The following is a 21,441-nucleotide window of genomic DNA, read 5'->3' on the forward strand; positions in this document are numbered from 1 at the left end:
TTGCTTCTCCATGACGGGTAAGTTGTGGTTTAACCGCCAATGAGGCTTGTGACCGTATCTGTTGCACCAGAGACACAGGCAGGCTGGAAACTGCGATTGCAGCAGGGCGTCTTTAACTTTATTACCCAATGACTCCAATGGGAAATTTCAAGTCTCCACCCATGGGACCCCATTGTGAAATCACATTTCAACACTGTCATGGAGACAAAACAGACAGTCCAAATGAGAGCTTAATGGAAAAAATGAAACTTAATGAATTCTAAATTAAACTTTATTCTCAAAGGATCATAGAGATCCCTGAAGAAAACAATTAAACATAAGTTGCATTATCTAAAAATCCATATTTCAAACATAATAATGCTCAAGGTAATGTTATTTATATTACCACACAAAACAGCTTTGAGACTGTTTGACTTGTGTATGTTGCACCTTTTGATAGTCAGTATTATGTGGATGTGGGAGGCTGTTTATGCTGAACACTCTAACAGACTATGCAAACAGCTTTGCAACTTGGGAAATGAAATGCAAAAAAGGAAATAATGCCGATCAGACAAAAAGTCTTCTGAATATTCATTTTGTCTCCATTTAGCCCTGACAGAGCTGGGCTTCTATCTGCATTTCCCCCACAGAAATCTACTTGTCAATAATCAAAATGGTGAGGTTCCTCTCTTTTATTAATCTCCTTTTATTAAGAGCCCCCCTCCACTTTAATGTTGTCATGTGATATAACTATTCACCAGACACCTATATGACAGTAGCAGCTATATATCTCTGCCTCAGCTCTCTAATAATTCAGCGTTTGTGCTCAGGAGACTGAGAGCTGCTTGATATGCATGCACATATATGTGACTATATAGTCATCTGGGTACATAAGCTATTCCTTAAAGAGAGTTCTAGATGATACAGAGAAACACTGTACAGATGGTTGTCTTGTTAAAAAATAACAATGGCCCTACTAGAATTATTTCAGTCGGGGGTTCAGGAGCTTTTTGAACAATGGTCATTTATATATCACACTACTGGTCTGTTATAGAGTTCTGTGTTGACAGATCCCACATTTTCCACTGAGGTCACATTCAGGGGCCCCAGAATTGGTACCAGAACACTGAGCTGTTCAGACTAAAGAGAAAGACATAGATGCTCTGCAAGTCATGTAATTTTACCTGACTGAAATTAGTAACCATTGTTTGAAGATCATGTGTGACCTTAGAAACTCAAGAACAGAGCTGAGGTCGGTTATGAATGTTTAAAATATCACAGATTCACAGTGGGTCTCCCTGCTGGATTTTCCATACGCTAAGATCCTTACTCCAGATTCTCCAGTGGATATTCTTTTGAGTCCAGCTCTGGATTTGCTTAGCAGCATGGATCAAAGGTGATATATGGATCCAGATCTCCTTGTCCAACTCCTCCTGCCTTTGTTCTTTTTCTCAATTGTTTTCCCTCATTCCTGTCTTTAATGATCTGGAACACAACGGACACATGTTCATGGATCCATGGCCTCCTTGCTATATGATCAGAATGAGCAGAGATGTGAGAGACACTGGCTTGTGATAGAAAGCAGTGCCCAAAAAGTTATTTGCAGTCTCTCCTCTGTACACAGACATCAGCAGAGCAGTGAGCAGGAACCTTAGTGTGCATTAAATTATCTGCAATTGCAGCAATTATCTGCGAGTCTTTCACTGTGCCCTGTTTCTTCATCACTGCGTTTCTCCCATTAGACGAAAAGGATGGAAATGGAAAGTACATTTACTCAAGTACTTATAAATGATTATGAAGTGCTTATTATTTACTTGAGAATTTCAATTTAATTCTACTCCTCACTTCTACTTCACTGTGACTCTCTGAGTGTTTTGTAGTTTCATATTTTAACATTTTCCTATTTTAAAAAGTTCACAGCAAATCACACTACAACAACATGATACCAGCTAGTTTAAATTCATTTCAATTACAAGGTTAAGATGCTGCCGTGTGTAAACATATTTTAATATTTAATAGTATGTAGAAACTGTGTAAATATATATATAGCTTCATGAAACCTTTTAGTAACCTAAAGCATATTGTTTTGTTGGTAGGCCTGCACCTGTACTGATTCACTCGCAATGCTCCCATCAGCTGTTTTTCATTGCAGTTAGCAGCTTTCTTTGCAGAAAGGGTCTAAAAACAGACATTGTGCACTAACCATCCAGCTCCAAACTGCAGATAAATAAGGTTGGTAGAGACCAAACCAGAGGTAAAAAGAGATAACATGTTTGATTTGCCAGATCACTTGCAACACAACGCTTACAGTGTGTTTCTGCTGCTATCAAGAAGCCAGAAAATCTGTTAATGCAGATTGAATACTTCTTTTTTGTACTGTCATTAAAGTATTGAATTTAAATTGTTTACCATAACCCTGAAATACTTGAGAGACAACGCTTTTTCTAGAGAAAAACTGACATCAGATTATGCAGTAGAAGTCTGTTTGTATTCTAGACAATCACAATACAGCATGGAGATACCATTCCCAACCAAGTATATTCCTGGAAGACAACTGCAGGGCCTTTTTTGGGCACATGTCAGTGAGTTGTCAGCTCTAAAATGCAAATTTCATATTACCAGCGTCTGTAGTGCATTGCTTTGACTCTATGAACAAATTGATAAATATTTATAGAAGCTCGAGCCTAACATTAACAGTTGAAGCAGCACAGAGATCCATCATAGGTTCTTTTGAGGGCAAGCTGCAGGCTGCAGTTCAATCAACACCTTTACTGCACACACACACACACACACACACACACACACACACACACACACACACACACACACACACACACACACACACACACACACACACACACACACACACACACACACACACACACACACACACACACACACACACACACACCACAAGCCAATAGTGATAAACACCTTGATATATTGCAGCCACAAGTCAGCCATGCTGCTCTGAGTCACTTGGTAACACCCACCTGACACATACACACCCACCGCCGCAAACAGACACAACACCACGCAGTCACACATGCTCACATAGAAACACATGCACCTGACGTAGTGTTTGATGGAGTTAGACGCCATGGCAACAGAGCTGTGACTCTTGCTGTCCTGTGAGTGGACTGAAGCTGTGGAGGAGGGAGGATAAAGCTACCAACTAGCACCGCAACTCAAGTGCAGCTATTATTATTTCCGATCTTTCTCCCTTTATTCTATTATTTTCCATTTTCCTTCTCTTCACTGCTATCTTCGTACCAAATGGTTTATTTCATTCCAGTGCAATATGAAGGCTGAGTTGAAAAACAAGCTGAACCAGGGGAAGTCAAGCAGGCTGACGATAGGTCAGCAGGCATATATTTTTAAAACAATCGATTGCGGAAAACCTGACACATCAGAGGGAATCATCAGACAGCACTCTCGATGACGTCTTATTTGTTGACATATTATTTTAATCTTGCCATCCTTGCACTTTAACTCACTGCATCACCCTGTTTTCACACAACAAACGTATTTAACTCATCCTCTGTATTTTCTGCCTCTTGTTAACCCTTTTCATTGTTTGTTTCTTTATTGCTTTCAGTTTGTTGTTCTCCCATTCTCTGTTACTGTTAGGTTTACAAAGGTAGAAGCACAGATAAAGAAAGCAGAGGGAAGAGAAGAGGGGGGAATGTGCAGGTGGACAGGTCTCACAAACAGCATCTGTATGAGATTTACTGCCTGCAGATGGATGGAGGCGAGACTGTGTGGAAGAAAAGGGGGAGAGGGAAATGTTGAAACAGTGCAGGTGAATTGCATTTTGGTCTAGGGTAGCATTTTCACGGTCTGATTGTCTGCATTTGTTAACATACACACATGCACACAGACAAGCACACACACACTCATGCGGTATGAAATCGTGGCTGTTGACAGAAGAAGTTTGTCTGAGTTAAGTTCCCCGGCGTTGCTCTCCTCCCTCTTTTGCATACGATCCAAGCGCGAGCTGTGAAAGGTGAACTTGCAGCCTGCTGTGGATAAATTATGTGTGACATGTTTAGCTGTGCTGCCGTATATGGAGACTGGTGTATCTGAATACAGTAGGGCTCTGCCAAGAGGGAAGGAGTGAAGGACAGGGAGGGAAGGAGGACGAGGAGGAGGAAGGAATAGAAGCAGGGAAGGGAGTAAGCGAAGGAAAAAAGAGGGAGGAGGGAGCAAAAGAGAGGAGTGCTGCGAAGCAAGCATGAGGTTTTCACTTTCCATTCTCCCCTCAGCAGCAGTCAGATGAGTCCTTGCAGAGATACAGTAAGTCATTGCTGTTACTCTGAGTACGTGTGTTACTTTGCGTGTGTTTCGAAACAGGACTGAGGTGTAACATTTTCTGGTCTGTTCTGCCGTCTTGCTTTGGAATTTTGATTCACCATCTGGATGTTTAGTGTGATGTGTTGTTTGAGTGAGTTATATGTCTGTTACAGCGTGTGTGTACATATGCAGATGGCTACCGTGCGTCAACGCTAATGTGTGGTAGTTTGAGGCGGGACAGTTTTAATGTGGAAAAGAGCTGAGTAGACAAAAGAAAGGGTAATGTTAGTGTTTAATGTTCTGCAGAATGATTAGCACACACACACACACTCATGCAGAGACTCACACACTGACACATATTCCCTTTTCTGGAAGACTTAACTTTCTTTCTCTATTGTACTTCACTGAAATCCCTGCTGTGTTACCCCCACTGTTAACACTAAAGCTTCATATGTCTTACGTTTATGGATGAATTAATAAAAACACACACCGACTCCCTCAGAAACACACTTACTTATAGAACAATCCTGTATAATGACTGCACTACAGCTGCCCTCAGGAAATGATTAGACTCCTGCTTTCCCAGGCTGCCTATACCAGTCTGACACATAAACACGTTAACACATACATGGGCACAGACAAAATCATTGCTGAAAAAGCCAAACATCTAGCATAATTTGGATATAATGGGTTGATATTCCTTTTTTAAGATTGAGTCAATGAGGAAAGAAAATTATTAAATTATTAAAGCGGCGTACAAAAAAACTGAGCCATATTGGAAGAGGGGGGACCTACGTTATGGATAAAGGGCTTTGCGTAATACGTGTGCACCACTTTAATGGGGAAAACAATAAATTAAATAGAGCGGACTCAATTTTGAACACAAGCAGGATTTTTTAACACCTTTTGTTTGTTTTCATTAAAAGCTTACAGTAATTACTGGAATAGGTTCAAAGTATCTGAAATGCATTAGCTTTAGGGTCTTAACTCTTTTCCATTAATCTGTTCAGAGCATGCACACTCAGTCTCCTCATTTCAATATGTTTATGACAGCTGCACTGTACTGTAAACTGTGATCAGAGTTCGTGTTGACACGTCTCAACAAAGTCCTGCATGGATTACATGTCGGAGGTTCCATCAAACTGTTATTAAAGCTTAATGCATTGCATTGAGCCGCAACACTTTTAAAAGGTTCTCAGTCACAATGTTTAAAACTGATCTTCTGATAAATAAGAAAACCTAAATGTTAATGTAGACCTTCATTTTATATATACAAAAGTTTCATGGTAGCTAAAGCCTGAGTAAGGCAACACACCAACCAATAAAAATTGATCAGTCTTTTGCTGGTCAAATATATTTCCTTCAATCTTCAAGCAAATCAAAGCGGCTCAAAAAACTAAAAGTAATGAAATTAAAGTAATTCAAATCTTGAATAGAAACGTCAAAGTGCATGATTGCTGATTGAAATTTGAGTGTTTTTATGTCCCAAGTTTTTGTAACAAAAAGTGATTAACTTCTATTATTCATCCAACTGATGCTACAAAAGACACTGCGTCTCTCTTTATATTCCCGTTGTTTTGTGTACACACCCAGATCTCAACACATCTGTCTCTTCCTCACAGTTTCACTCCCTTAGTGCGTCTAGTTCCCTGTCAATCGGCTTTTGTTGTGGCTTGCTCCGTTTCTTTTTCTGTTTTTTTCTGACTCTCAGTGGGTTGAATAAGCTTCTCTGCAGATCGGAGTGGGCAGATCTACAAGGTCATTAGAGTATAGAACACAGGAGCGCAGAGGCACTCAGATACATACTGAATTTCACTGCACACACGATAGCGTCTAAACAACTGTGTGGGAGAAGGCAATATAGGGGAGAAAGAGTGAGGTGGAAAGACTGCATAGTTACCTGCATTTGACTAATGATTCTTTGAAAATACGAGAAATAAGGAATTCGTCCTCTTTTCTTATCCTCCCCCACCTTCTTGTTCATTCTGCAACTAATCTGTCCTTTAGAAGTGATGTCATCTCCCTGCTGTCCTCAGCCGGCACAGGGCAGTCTGTGTCGAATACAGATGAGTAGTGTGTTTGTGTGTGGGTGAGACAATTAATGTGTATGTGAATAATGACATGGGCAACCTAATTTACATTATTCAATTATAGGGGAATAAGAAAATGTGTCAGATTCTCTGATCAAGGTGATAGCAGGAGTGAAGTAAGTGAAGATGGCTTTGAATCCCAAGCCTTAAATCAACACAGTGCATATAACTGGCAGATGGACAGTGGGTCACTCAGGCAAATGGTTAGGGGAGTCCTCCAGCAAGTGGCAAAATCACGGTGAGTCAGTCAATGGCGTATGATTGCTGCTTTCCCTGCCATCTGCAAAGCTGTCACTGGACTAATGTGCACTAGTGGAAGAAGTAATCTATAGTAAATACAGTTGGCTCCTCAGTGGAGCCCTCTGTGATTTCCACAGATTAAGGTGTCAAACTGAATCACTGGTCATAGACAGCTGAAGACTACAGATTATCCCCAATTTGGCCAAATGCTGCTCTGATGACAAGTCAGGGATACTGCACTTTGTGTGTGTGTGGCTGCAATTCTGTAAACTGATAGCAGACATTTCGTTTTGGGTTGCATCCACTCCTTCGGTATTTCCTGATTTGATTCAAATTACGTGACTGCAGAAGGGCAAATAATTAGAGTTAGTCATCTCCATCTATTGAGCTTCATACTCTTTACAACAATTCTGCTATTAAGCTTTTCAGCCATTCAGTTTCTAATCAGCTGTTACTGAACCGTCTCCTGTCAAGGATTTTCCAGTGTCATGGATTATCCTTATCTTGCTGCACTTATTGTATCTTTCTGTGTCTAAATCATCTCTCTCACTCTGCTCCCATCTCATTACATGCTGAATATCTCCACCCTGTCTTTCTCGGGCCATGCCACCTGTTCCTGCCCTCTGTCTACCTGTCGGTCTTCCTCGTTTTTATTTTATCATTCCCTGCCTGCATGTCTCGGTGTCTGTATAGCTCGGCATGTATCTGAGAGCTAGAGAAAGAGAGAGACACCCTGAAAGAAAAAAAGGAAATACTGTGTGTGTGTGTGTGTGTGTGTGTGTGTGTCTGTCTGTGAGTGTTCACCGTTTTAATGTCTGATAAAGGCCCTCCATGCTTGAAATGCCATGAGGAGGTGGAACATGTACACAAAGGAGCATTTCCATAGTGGGCAGTGTACTTTTTCATGGCATCCGTCTGCCTAGCCCCCAACCAAAACATCTATATCTCTTGGATGTCTCCTTTCTATCACTCACTGTCTGTTTCTCACCTCGTCTGTCTGTCTATATGTCTCCTCGTCTCGGTGACTTCTCCTCTCATTCTCGCCGTTTTCCAATCTCTCTTGTTCCACCCTCCCGCCCACACAAATATATACTCATACACACCTCCTCCATTGCTATTCCTGAAAGGAGCAGACTGGTCTGGCAGTGGTTTATGTCCATGAACTCAATGACACCCCGCCACTGCATTACACCACACTGGCCCTACCACAGCCACTGCAGTGAATATAGGAGGGAAAGCAGTTGAATAGATGATACAAAACATATGCATATATGCACAATCATGTTACTTCCCCCTGCCCTTTCTATCACGAACAAATGAACAGGTAACAATGTATATAAAGGTACAATATCTCACATCATTATTTAGGTGGGTGTCTGCTACAACTGCCTCACCCCGTCCCTCCTGTCTCTCTGTGCACGTCAGGCTGTTTAAACACTGGCGCTGATATCACAGTGCAGACGACAGCTTGCACACGTGCCACTTGACTGCTCTTGTCGTCTCCTCTCCCCTCCCCTCTGTTTGTCTTACAGCCGAAGGAGGGAGTCATAGATTGGGTGGGTTTTTGTGTGTGAGATAGAGAACGCGTTCATGAGAAATAGTTGATGTTGTGCATATGCATACATATTACTCATATGGTGGTGTATTGAATATCAATGGACCGACTGACCTTCCATTCATCTCTGTAGTTGTGTATGCTCAGTGGATGATGCAGATCTGCTGTCTCATGGTTTGTGGTCAATACTAGTGTGTGTGTGTGTGTGTGTGTGTGTGTGTGTGTGTGTGGGTGTGTGTGTGTGTGTGTGTGTTTCAGGCTACGACATTATATGAGGTCTAGAATTACCTCGGTGGTACAATATACAAATATCCATGGAGCATAATTTCTCAATGACCAGCACATCTGGAGGAATAGATCACAGGCTTGCACAAGTGGGACTGGGAATTTGTTCTACAGGGTTCAGATTGGAGCAGAATGAATGATTGTGTCCCTTTGGCAAGGTATTCAAGCTCATTAATGTCACAGAGATGTCCATCATTGAATGTTCCTGAGGCAGTTTAAGGAGAGAGTAATACAAATGAAATTATTTTATTGTAGGACGATATACAATAGCTTTATGGGGGCCAAAGAAAGTATCGTTTGATAAGTGAAGGCGTAAACTTATCCATTACTCAGCCTCACCTGATCTGATGTTTTTGTTTATGAGCCATGTCCCCTTGATTGAGATATTATCTTTATTTTATTTTTATTAATCTTAAATATTACTTATATATGAAGATAAAAAATACTAAGATTTCACCCTGTAACAATGCCAGCCATCTATATACTGTATCCCAAGGTAGCACAAAAACGGCTTCTACAAGGCTAATAATTTATCCTGATAACTCAACATTGTGTGTTTGAGTGGTGTGTGCTGCTGTATTTATATTAAATGAACAATTGTAAAATATGTTTTATGCTTAAATACATTCCATACAACTTGGAATATTTCAAACATGTATAAGAGTCTGAAATAAAAATCATTCTGCTATTACATGACACTTGTTATACGCTTTTACCCAAAGCTTAGTCAATACTGTGGGCAATCCTCACAGGAGCAGTTTGCGGTGAAGTGTCTTGCCCATGGACACAATGACAGGATGACTGCAGTAGGGATTGAACCAGTGCTCCCCTGATCTGAAGATCAACGTCACCCACTGAGCCACATCCTGTTACACTAGCTAACATATACTAAAAACACAACAAATAACAGGATGTTTTATATTATATTATGTAGACAGAAAGCAAAGTTAAAGTTACAGGATCATAGATACAATCCAAAAGCATATTGCATTTTTCTAAGAATTGTCCAAGCATTTGTTCATTGTATGAGTTTCTAATTACTCTTGTTTCGTCTTTAAAAATTGTAATATATTTTGGTAATTGTCAACAACAATGATATATTTTCTTAATGTTTCATTTCTGTTCTGGGCTGATATCAGGCTGTGATCATAGACTGTGTCTGTGACTCATCTGATTTTTGAAAATATGGCTCTCAGGTGTGAGACATTGTCTATTGCAGATGTCATAGAGCTCATTTGATAAGTGTGTATATGTCATTTGATTTCCACCATGCTCCTATGATATCACGCAGGACCTGACCCTATTAACCACTTTGTCCTTGCTTTAGACAAGGTTTACCTACTTACCGTGGCAATGACGACCTTGCAGCACATTACCGGGTTACTGCAGCATGAGGTGTCGTGTGAACAAGGAACAGGATGTTAAGATACAAGGGGCTGAGACAGTGGGTGAACAAAATGAGGACAGCAACAATTAGAGGTCTCCTATTGTGCTATATTTGAACAATATATAGTAGGGCACTATCTATACAAAACATGTCTGTGAAGTGTTTTTCTCAAAATACCAAACAGATCACCCATTGTAGCATGCCTCATACCCCTATATTTCAGCCCTGTTCCTGAGGTGCTGATTCTGTGACTGTCGCATTAAATTTGAGCGGACCTGAAGCTGGCCACGCCCCTTTGGAGCGCATGCAGCTCTCTGTCTGAAGAGAGAAGTTTCTAATGGAGAAACTCAGCAAAACGCTGCCGTGATTAAACCCCATATTATGTTCAAAACCACATCAAGCATTATTTCTGAATCACTTCTCAGTGTTTACCACTAGAACAGTGACATTATATGTATTATATACAGCAAAGCTAAGTCATTCCTGCAGACATCCTGCTGAACACACACACACCCACACCCACACCCACACCCACACCCACACCCACACACACAAACAGAGCTGCCTACTCGAGGGGATTCAGCTTGCAACTGTATATTTTGCGGATGATAGGTTGGGACGTGTCACATGGGCGGGACATTGCCGGGAGTTCAATTTAAAACCAGCCCACATTTCGGTTATGACGTCATATCGGCAGCTCCTTACACACCGGGGACACACATTTATCAAAAAGTGCATTTTGCATAATAGGGGACCTTTAAAAGACTAGCTATGTTTACAAAGGTGTCACATGATACTCAGAGTGCAACCCAGTAGAAAGCAAATTTCAAGAGAAACACTGAGAGTTTGACAGGAAAAAAAGCATGAAGCACTGAAGCATGTGCGTAAAAAGAAATATAAAAGGAAACAGTTGGGGATCTGAAAAAAGAAAAATGAAGAGATGAAAATGTCAACATGGAATCACAGGAGAGCACCAGCAGTGCTTTGAATTTGTACACAATTCAGCTTTTTCCAAATCCTACTTTTTCCAATGGCTTCTCCTCTTTTTTACATGTCAGTGCTGAACTTGTTCTTCCCTCTTTCTATCTGTTTTTTTTTTTATTCTGTTTTTCTCCCAGCACTTTTCCTCAAGCCTCCATCCTTTTTCTTTCAACACCTCTGGTCTCTTTTACTACATTTGTCTCTCACAGTCTCTCCCTCTCTCTTCTTCCTGATACTCCTATCAGAATAAAGGGCAGCTCGGGTCATATGAAGATGATATCCTGGTCAACTCGTGATGCGCTGTAATATGAAGCGTCCAGCATCTGCTTTTTGCTGCTGCAGCCATCGCCCTTTAACCTCTAGCATTACTGAATTTCCCCTCCCTCCTTCCAGCTTTCCTACTAACGGAATGTCTGAAGCGTCAAATTTACGGATAAACAAAGCTTCTGATTTCTAGACAGCATGTACAACGATTTGTTTACTGATTCGATTTTACAGTGTAACTCTAGTGGATTGGTTTTCAGTTCGGCCATAGGTAATCAAACACATACCAGCTTGCTGTCTTAGTTTCTTTCCTTGATTTCCCTTCATTTTTCAAGGTGAATACATTTCTCCTGTTTCTGGCCCGTGTTTACAGCAGCTTTCCTCATTCGTTGTCTCTATCCCTCTGCTCTAAAATGCAGGTCTGGATTTGGCTTGTGTTAACAGGGCGAGAGGAGAAAGTAAAATTCCACTCTTTTTGGTTTGCACTAACCATGGCACATAAACATCTCACTATGGGCAACATTGTTTTCAACAACAGCAATGGAAAATATTTGTCAACCATGTAAAAATGTAAAATAAGACTAAAACAAACATCACTAAAACTATACTATAGATTATCAACAACACTCTTAGCCTAACGCTAAATCAATGCAAGGGACAGTCCACCACAATTTGTTAACACTCCAATTCATGTAGTCTGTTATTTTTCCTTTCCCTTCATCCCCATTAGCTGTAACTCAAATGGCCTCTCTTCCTGGGGTCCACACAGGATTATAACACATTAACTGTGTATGTAATTGGGTCTTAACAGTCAGTAATTGAGCAACAGTGGTGTCACAGAGACTAAATCTTTGTTTTTTTCTTAGAGCGTTGTCATAGCCATTAAATAGTTCACAGTCCTGCCAATCGAGAAGCACCATTTTAGCAGACGGATTAGCACAGTATCAGCTGGCTCCCTTTGACTGAGGAGATGGAGACATGAACCTGGTGACACTCTTGCCCTTACACCCTGCTTTGTGAGAACCACAAAAGCTGAGGTTGGTCACAATTTAGACAAAAGGTTTAACTTGTATTTTACTCATGAGGAGTCTCTTTAGTGTGGGTTGGGGATTGCATACTGCAATATCCCCAGCCTTCTCTATCTCTCCTCTCCTACGTATTACCTTTGCTAGTTGATCTGATGGTGTAATAATATCTCCTGCCTCTGGCTATGGGAAATGGCCAAATGCATTATTCATATATGCTAAGATGCTTATTGATGACTCCTTTATTTATATATTTCCTCATTGCCAGAGTAATTTCTTTCATTTTTTACCCCCAAATTTGAATCCTCTGTTTTGACATGAGCTTCGTCTAATGAGCCTCGCTCACTCTGGGTTTTTAAATGGGTTGTGCTTGTTTGATGGGAATGTAGTTCAAGCATTTGGCACAAGATATATCCATGTGGAACCAGGGCTAATAATACATATAGGTGGAGCCCAATTTATTAAATCTACTTCATTTAATGTCAAACTTCACGGTTGCTCATTTTGTCATAGTTGCTTCAACTAAGATATCACAAAAGAGCTGTATTAAAACTCAAATAAAACATGACTCGTGGAAAAAACTATGGCATTGCCTTAGGACTCTATGTTAGGTTTGTAATTTGTGTACATTTTCAGCTTTTGCTTCCTTTCACACATGCAGTTATTGGAAATGGGGCATATTCTCATGTCATCCGATGCTTGAGTTCAGTACCACTGGATTTTGTACGACTCCAGTGAGAGTCTGCTTTAGGAATATAAAGAGACGGTAAAAAAGTACTTCCTGTTTTCACGAATAAGTAGATGAAAGCAGCTTGTTTGCATTCCTCACATTTGTGAAACAGCATAAGTGTCGACAGCCTGCTGTAACTTAATGAATGTCGCTAATAGTAAATAAAGTAAATATCATAATGATTATGACAAAGAAACAGGTTTAAATTGTGGATATCTAGATAAAAAAATAAGCATATCTGAAGGATGCGCCATAAACCCCTCATGTGTCTTATAGAGGTGTTAGCATAACCCACACTCAGAATGGCCACGAATGAAACAGACTTTTTTTGAGTTTCTACCATGCTAACATCTGGAATTATTTTGTGTAATTCAGAAAGTTATAGCAAAGGTCAGAAAGGGAGTAAGAATAAATGATGTAGAAGACCAATTTTCTACCCCACATTTTATGCATTGGTAATGGTAGCCCTCTCTGTATTCTATCTCCCTACCACAGTCTTCCTGCCAGATACAGTGGACTGCCGTGGCCTTAAAACTCAGAGCCGGAAATAGCCTTGTGCTGAAAAAGTAGTTCACCAGAAATGTGACCAGCCTGAATACGAGAAGAGAGCATGACACAAAAGCAATCAATGTTTGATCAAAGGAGTATTTTTACTTTAGTATGTTCCTACCCTCTGCTCTTGCTCTCTCCTTCCATTGTGGTCATGTTTCTTCAAAATCACCAGTTTTTTGCAGGAATAATGATTCCAGATTCAATGCTCTCGATGCACTATTACTGTTATATATATATATATATATATATATATATATATATATATTTATATAAATATATATATATCCTTAGTTTGTTGGGTTCAGGGAAATGTTAAGGGTTTGTAGCTTTATAATTTGTATAGTGCAATTTACCCTTTAAATCCAACTCTTCTGTTCAGTTAATGATTTCTTTCAGTTTCCAGAATGTGTTGTGATAGTCCGGGAGAAAATTCACTAACTTCACCAACACAACTACTGCAGTAGGCTAATAATAGTCTGCTAAGATTTAAACTTTTCCCAGTTAATCAATCAACGATCAGAGAAATATGTTACATTTTTCCCTGAAACAAAGTTCATACCATTCTATGTTGTACATTTTTTATAAAGGTTATTTTTATTTTAGGCATCCTCACAAACTTTGGTCTGGTCGCTTTAAGGGTCACAGTGCAGTGCATGTCAGCAAATATTCAAGGCATTACATCTGAGCGTGGGGGTTACGAAGTGATGTAACCACATGTGGGATATAGGGTTTACGGCCATACTATAAGCGAAGCAGCTGTATGAGATTTGGGGGGCAGTCTGTTCTTTCAATATCCGAATGTGAGCAGAGAGATCAGGAAGTGTTTAGATTAGTGGGTTAAGGATCTTACATGAATGTGTGTGGCAAAACAGGAGAAATATTTCACATTCCTTCTTTTGCTCGTATACTGACCACATCTAGTCCTTATCACTTCTGTCTTACCTGGCCACCTGACCACATTAATGCAAAACCCACCTCAGCAGCTGATTGAAAGATGTATTTATTATCAAATCACTACTTTGATACTCAAGAACTCGCTTATTGTTATTGATAAGTATAATTGTGCTGCCTTCAGGCAGATATAAAACATTTTGGGACTTTTATTTAATGTGAAATTCATTTAGCAGGAATACTTTTATTTTGACATAATGTCACAGTGTTAGAAACAGGAAGTAGGGAGTTGGAAGTTAGTTGGAGCAAGGTTAGCTAATGTTAACATGCTGTGAAAGGGCTCCTTCTCACGAAACGCGGACTCATTTGCCCCAGCAGAGGCATCACTTGTATGTATTCCTTTCTTAATGTTGTTAAACTTTGTTGTAATTTATAATTTCATAGTTTTCATAGTTTTTCACTGCAGTCAACAGTGAATGTCAAGGTCATTAGCTTAGCTTGTCTAGTTGATGTATGTTAACTTTCCAACCAAGTAGAACCTAATTATATTTCTCATTGTTTTATTTTTAGTTTCACTTTCCTGACTTTGTGATTTTGTGAAGAATTTCAATAAAGACTGCATCACGGATAAAGGAAAGTTTAGCTCACTGTCTAGCTGGGTTCCCACACCTTAGTGAGGACAGTACAGTGAAAAGTGTGATTCAGCTGGAACGCAACATCTCAAGTAGCAAAAAGGAAAATCTAACAAGGAAAATGGCAGAAAGAATGAGTGAGAAGGCTGAGAATGTATCACACAAGTCAAGGACCTCTCGCTTATCTTCATCCAGCGCCGCAGTCAAGGCGCGCGCAGCAGCACAAGCTGCAAAGGTACGGGCTGAGTTTGCAGTGAAAGAAGCAAGGCTTAAAGTTGAAAAGGCTGAAAAAGAGGCAGAGCTACAGTTGGGAAAGGCAAAGCTGGAAGCTGAATTAAGCGCACTTGAACAACAAAAAGAGGCAGCCGCAGCTGAAGCACAAGCTGAAGCATTAGAAGCGGCTGAATATCGAGAGAATTCAGTTAAGTCTGGTTCATCTTCACATGAGGTCCTCCAAGAGGAAATTGTAACACGCACAAAAGAGTATGTTGCAGCACAAACTGAACTGCACCGAGCAAGCATTCCAGTGTCCCACCCTGACCAAGCACATGATGCAGCAATGTCTGAAGAGAGTTACATTACATGGCATCCTTTGTCAGCGATAGGCCCGAACGAGGATGATGTACACGAACAGGGCGAGGCCCCTAGCAGACCACCTGGCCACAGCAAGCCATTGAGTCAGAGTGCGCCTCATACTGGAAACCAAACAATTCCAAATCAAGATAGTGGACGCCCCGAAGTGCCCAAGAAAGCGCATTTCCCTCAGAAACCAGCACTTAACGCAATGACGCCGCCATATTTTCCCAGTTATGTCCCACCAACCTCACGCGTGGCACCTGAAACAGAACACCTGGCACGCTACCTGGCTCGCCGCGATCTAGTGAGTACCAGCCTCTACCAATTTGATGACAAACCCGAAAATTAAATGGCGTGGCAGTCATAATTCGATAATGCCACTGCAGGCCTGGGGCTCACATACACTGAATCATTGGATCTGCTCATTAAGTGGCTTGGGCCAGAGTCTGTCAAGCACATTAAACGCATACGCTCTGTGCATCAGGGTTCCCCCAGGATTTTTAGTCTTAAATTTAAGACTTTTTAAGACCTTTTTAAGACCACTTTCAATAAAATTTAAGACCAACGTCGCACCTTCCCTGGTATGCGTATTAATGAAAAAATTGAAAATCAATCAATCAATCAATCAATCAATCAATCAAATAAATAACTTTAATGAACAATATGCTCTGAGGACAACAGCTTTCAAAGATCTGCTTCAACATAACATTCACCATATTTAAACACAATAACTGTGTGAGGAGTGCATGTATGCACATGCACACGTCTGTGGGTGCGCCTTTGTATGGATGTTTTTTCCCAAAGTAACCTACAGCCTGTCTACACTGTATTTAAGTCATTAATTTAAGAACCATTTAAAACAATAACTGTGAGGGGTGTACGTGTGTGTATGTTTGTGTGTGCGTGTGCCTGCATTCGTCTGTGGGTGTGCCTGTGTGCGGTTGTTGCAATCTACACTGTATTTAAGTCCTAAGACAGAATAATTTAAAACAATAACTGTGAGGGGTGTACGTGTGTGTGTGTGTTTGTGTGTGCGTGTGCCTGCATTCGTCTGTGGGTGTGCCTGTGTGCATTTCAATAGATCCTACAGCTTTTGGAGCTCAGCTCTTTTGGCAGCAATCTGTTCGTCCAGTTTAATGAGTTCAGCCATCTTTTCCTTGTGGCTCCTTCTAAAGGCATTCGATTTTGCTATTAGCTCCGCCATCTTGCTGCCTGCTTGCTTGGCTTCAGCCTGGTCTGCCAACTTATCAGCATCCCTGAGCAGATGTTCGGCTACCTCCTTGATGGATCTTCTGTGCTTTCTCAGTTGCTCCAGGTTCTCCTCAATGGCCTTTCGTTTTTCTGACTCTGCTTGAGATTCTCTCTTTTTTCTCTCCGTCTCAAGATGAATTCTATATCTTGCTCTGGAAGATGAGACCGAGGAAAGCAGGGCTGGCGTGAGGGGGACCTTGGTAACCCCTCCATGGAGAGAGATGTAGTCACAGACGATTCTCTGCGCTACAACGGTGTCTTCGTGAATGTTAGCAGTTTCAATTTCTTTGTTCACCGAAAAGCCCCGCTCAACTGTTGCCTGCCCGTGTGATAGAAGTAGAAGCTTCTGGATAAAGGACCAAAGTTGTGGGTAGGTCTCACTGATGATGTTGCTTAGAAAGACATCCAGTCTTTTCTTGAATGGCTGGAAGGACTGAAATTCTTCAGTTCGGACCTCCACGGACAGCATCTCTGAGAACTTCTGGGTGATCAGATCACCTAAGAAGAGTGGATGAAAGAGCATTCAAATAAATGTATAGCTACAATATCAGTAATATATTATTATTCATACGACTGCTTGATCTAATGTCCTATTGTGCTGTGTTAGCATATGCATTATGTTATAATTCTTATTACGTAGTTCCTATTTTTTGACCATCGGCCGCATTGGGAAGCTTCAATGAACTGTCACATTAAAGAGTGTTACAATACACTTAGTGCTATGCACTGCACAGCATTATTCTAACTTATAATGGCATGACAACAATGGCATAATCAGGATAACGAACTGCATTCGTAGATAAAACAAATAATGCACTTTGAGGTGTAACGCCTGTGCTACCACTTTGAACATGCAGTATTTTTTGATACAAGAATACCATGATGTTCTTTATCCCTTACGTACAGGTATTACATTAGTAAATTGTATGCTTATGTTTAGACCTCATCAATAAAATAATGTATGAATATGTACCAGCAGCAACTCCTCCATCCAACTGTCTGTCTTGTAGAAACTTCCTGACTATGCTCTTCATCTGTTTCTGACACAGTTCAGGGTTGCTGTACATAAAGGCTGGGTTCAGACAAGTTAATTGTCTAACAATCGGAAACTTCAAAGGGCTCCTCTCCTGAATCTTCTGGACCATTTTGGATAGACACTCCATGCATTGGTTTTGAAAATGTAGGATGGAAAGTTCCTCTGAGGATTTACTCCGCTGTTGGAGTTCCTAAGGATGAATAAGGACTAGCTGAAGTGAACTGTCCCTGATTACAACACAACTGTTTACAACACAACTCTCCTTGCTCTTTCCCTTTAACCACCAAATTGCAATTTTGTGAAACGCCTACTTGTCGGCCATGATTATTTCCAGAATACCTTTATGGCAGTCTCTGCACCAATGCCGATGTCCACTGCCTTTGGATGCACCCTCGACTGCTTGTCAGTGACATCAAGCCGTACCAAGTGCTGAGGTGTGACATCAGTCAGTAGCTCTCGCTTGATGAATCGCCTCAGCAAATTCTACAAAACAGGGAAAACATATCCGAGAATGAAAATGTCTTTGGGACACAGTAGCATCATTGTCACAATACACTTGAACTATTTGAAATTGATTATATAGATGTAGTCTGTGGTCACATATTGGCCCAAATCAACCAGCAGTAGTCTTATTGTAATGAAAAGAGATGATGTTAAATAAAAAGACATATATTCACACAGATTCACTTAAAAGATTCAGCTTACCTTCAGTAATTCAGCCAAGTCATTGGCAAAGAATGGAAGCACAGGTTCATCCGTTTGATACTTTGTCAAGAAGGGTGTCACACTTCGTGAAACTGCCATGAAAAAATGCAGCTTTGCCAAAATAAGAGGGTCTTTGGTTGCCACCTCGATGGTGTCATAAGAAGACGTTCCAGGGTTTGGGAGCTTCTTGGTTGTAACAGCATCAACATATTTCTTCATGTCAGGCCAGATCTCAATGGCTCTCTGCACTACTGGGAGGTTCTCGATCCAGCGGTGACCACAGAAAGGCAAAGCAAAGGTTTTGGACTTTGTAAGATTGCAAAAATCCTCCCTTCTTGCTGGCACATTGTGAAAAATAGTATGAAGAGCTCTTAAGAACTTCTCCATATGCCACTCAGTGAATCCACATTTGACAGCATTATGTAGAGTGTGTAGCCCACAACTTCCCACTACAACCAACTGGGCACCCCCAAAATGCTCAGCATGCTCCGTCTGCAGCATCTCAAGAAAACGCCAATTGACGTTGGGTCCGTCCATGGACAAAGAGACCATCCTCCTCAAATCAAGGTCACGTAAACACTCCTACAAGAAATATCAGAAACAAAATTCAAACACCTTTGCAGTATTCTGTCATACAATATAAAAGTGCTCTATAACCATTTGTATCATGCTTTGGGTAGGGGAATATTGGATTGAACAAGTTGCTGATATAACAGTTTACACTATATACATTTTCATATGAAAGGGCAACAGATTTTTTTATTTGTTTTACATTTTGTCAGTCTTAACAGTAATAGACTACATATTACTGTGTAAGATTATAGAAGGCCTATTCATTATTCCACAGTACTGCTATTCTTGCAGTTTGTTGCCAGACTGTGTGAAAAGTTACTAACAAAGCTATACTAGACAAATTGCTAATAACTTGTTCAGCTCAGTTGTTTTAAGAATCGCAATTCTTATCTAGGTAATGCACGGTAAGCAACTAAGAAAACGTGATGACTCAATATTGACAAAAACGATTTCCTCTAGATGGCAGTAGCGCATTAGCGCGGGCTCTGAAGTTAGCATGGGAATAATTGTACAGCCCTGTTTACCATTTCATAAAGTAGCCTAGCTTATCTCTTGTGCAGAGCCTCTCTGTAGCACGGATATGCTCTGCCTATATGGACTTTAATTTCAAAACATCCCTGTTTTACCTTTAGATTACATATTGAATTATCTTTTATTAAGTATTCTTCAGAAATGTTATCTGTAGCAACTTACCTTGAAATTACTGAGAAGGTCCACCGCCTTTGCATGGCCCATGAACTGCGAGCCAAAATATCGTGATCGAACACGGTCACCGTCCCAGTAGCGGAGATGGATGTCAAGCTGTTTGGTTTTTGTGCTTTTGTTGAGGCTTTCGTCCAACATTGGCACAAAACCAACAGCCTGGTTTACCTGCTCGGTGAGCTCCTTACTGATAAAAGGGACGAGACCGAACTTCGTAAGATACGCTGTCTTGTTGCTCCCGCATGAAAATGTTGCCGCGATTTGAGAGTCAGGGAACATGCATTTGAATACATCGGTGATGCCCTCATTGGAGGAGTAGGAGTGGTGTTCGTATACTGTCCTAAGAGTCCATATTACCTCTGCCTGCAGAGTTGGTGTTGACCCGCACAGTAACCCTGACAGTGGTACCTGCTGCAGTGGTGTAGCGCTAGCCACGGAGGTAGACTGCACTGAAGGTGGCACACAGAAAGTTGCTATCGGTGCCTGGCTCGAACGCACTTCAACCAATTTTGTGTGCTTAGCACTCTTCATATGGGAGTTCAAGGCTATATGCCCCATGGTCCCAAGTTTGAAGGTTTTTCTGCATAAAGTACACTGTGCCTCCCACACATCCCCTGGCACAGGCTGAACCCAGTTATACTTAGGGTCGTGTACCCACGACGGATTGAACCGACATTTGCCCATCTCTAGCAAATAGAGTAGCCTACTTTAATGTCAACACATTTTTTTCGGATTTCACTTCGCGCGAACTCAAAGACTGTACCAAAGAGAACACAATGCAATGCAGAGGGGGGTGTCAGCGTCTCAATCAGTTTACAATGAATCGGTACAGGTTGCCTGATATTTAGGATGTAACCTACTAAAATGCAACGTTTGGGTGTTCTAAGATTCGCTGTAACAACGAACAAAAAAATACATGTTGTGGCGCCGTATCAAATAAGGAGGTGGATGAAAATTAAGACTTTTTGAACAAAATTTAAGACCTGTGAACAAAATTCAATACCTTTTCAAGGCCTTAATTTACGAAAACTAAATTTAAGACTTTTTCACGTTTTTAAGACCTCGCGGGTACCCTGGTGCATGTAAGGCACCCAGATGTAGCACTACAAAAGGCCTGGGAGCGCCTCCAGCAATGTTATGCTGCGCCTGAAGTCATGGAGAAGTCTCTGTTTAAACGACTGGACGAATTCCCAAAAATATCTACAAAAGATTACGAGAAACTGAGAGACCTAGGTGATCTCCTAATGGAACTGCAAGGTGCTAGAGAAGAAGGTTACCTCACAGGGCTGGCATACTTGGATACAGCCAGGGGAATAGGGCCCATCGTTGAAAAACTCCCCTATGGGCTTCAGGAGAAATGGCTTGCAATTGGATCAAAGTTTAAAGAAAAGAACAAAGGCTATTTCCCTCCATTTAATGTCTTTTCTGATTTCATCTGTCACGAAGCACGAAGAAGGAACGATCCCAGCTTCGTCCTACCATCTAGCAACAGCACCAGCTGGAAATCAGACAAAACAACTTCACGCAACTTTGGAAGCAAGATATCCGTTCAGAAGACAGGGGTTTCTTCAGGTAAAGATCCGCCTACAGATATACCTGAGAAAAAAGCCGAAGGGCCAGAGAAAAATTGCCCCATTCACAACAAACCACACGCGCTGTGGAAATGCAGAACATTCAGAGGAAAGCTGCTTGAG

The 21,441-nt window shown here is 41.0% G+C and overlaps 2 protein-coding genes and 1 long non-coding RNA gene across 9 annotated transcripts in view; 2 read left to right on the forward strand and 1 right to left on the reverse strand.

Annotated features, from left to right (window-relative positions):
* Positions 1–21,441, forward strand: part of LOC134880111 (muscleblind-like protein 1) — a 64,206-nt gene that overhangs the window by 1,029 nt on the left and 41,736 nt on the right. For 6 of the 7 annotated variants that reach the window (XM_063906825.1, XM_063906828.1, XM_063906829.1 and 3 more), the window contains exon 1: positions 4,166–4,275. The exons of the other annotated variant lie outside the window; for it this stretch is intronic. The gene's annotated coding sequence lies outside the window, so the exon portion shown is untranslated. Of the gene's footprint in view, positions 1–4,165; positions 4,276–21,441 lie in introns of those variants that run through there. 7 annotated transcript variants of the gene reach the window in all.
* Positions 16,117–20,808, reverse strand: LOC134879736 (uncharacterized). Its single transcript, XM_063906223.1, has 5 exons — positions 19,739–20,808; positions 18,473–19,054; positions 18,107–18,250; positions 17,705–17,957; positions 16,117–17,229 (listed from the first exon to the last, which is right to left on the reverse strand). Exons 1-5 carry the CDS (start codon positions 20,429–20,431, stop codon positions 16,565–16,567), a joined length of 2,337 nt encoding a protein of 778 aa, XP_063762293.1. The 5' UTR covers positions 20,432–20,808; the 3' UTR covers positions 16,117–16,564.
* Positions 16,162–18,679, forward strand: LOC134879737 (uncharacterized). The gene is made up of 2 exons (XR_010167868.1): positions 16,162–17,101; positions 17,781–18,679. It is a non-coding gene; the product is annotated as an uncharacterized LOC134879737 (long non-coding RNA).

The sequence above is a fragment of the Eleginops maclovinus genome, chromosome 18 (assembly GCF_036324505.1).
Source record: "Eleginops maclovinus isolate JMC-PN-2008 ecotype Puerto Natales chromosome 18, JC_Emac_rtc_rv5, whole genome shotgun sequence".
Lineage (NCBI taxonomy): Eukaryota > Metazoa > Chordata > Actinopteri > Perciformes > Eleginopidae > Eleginops > Eleginops maclovinus.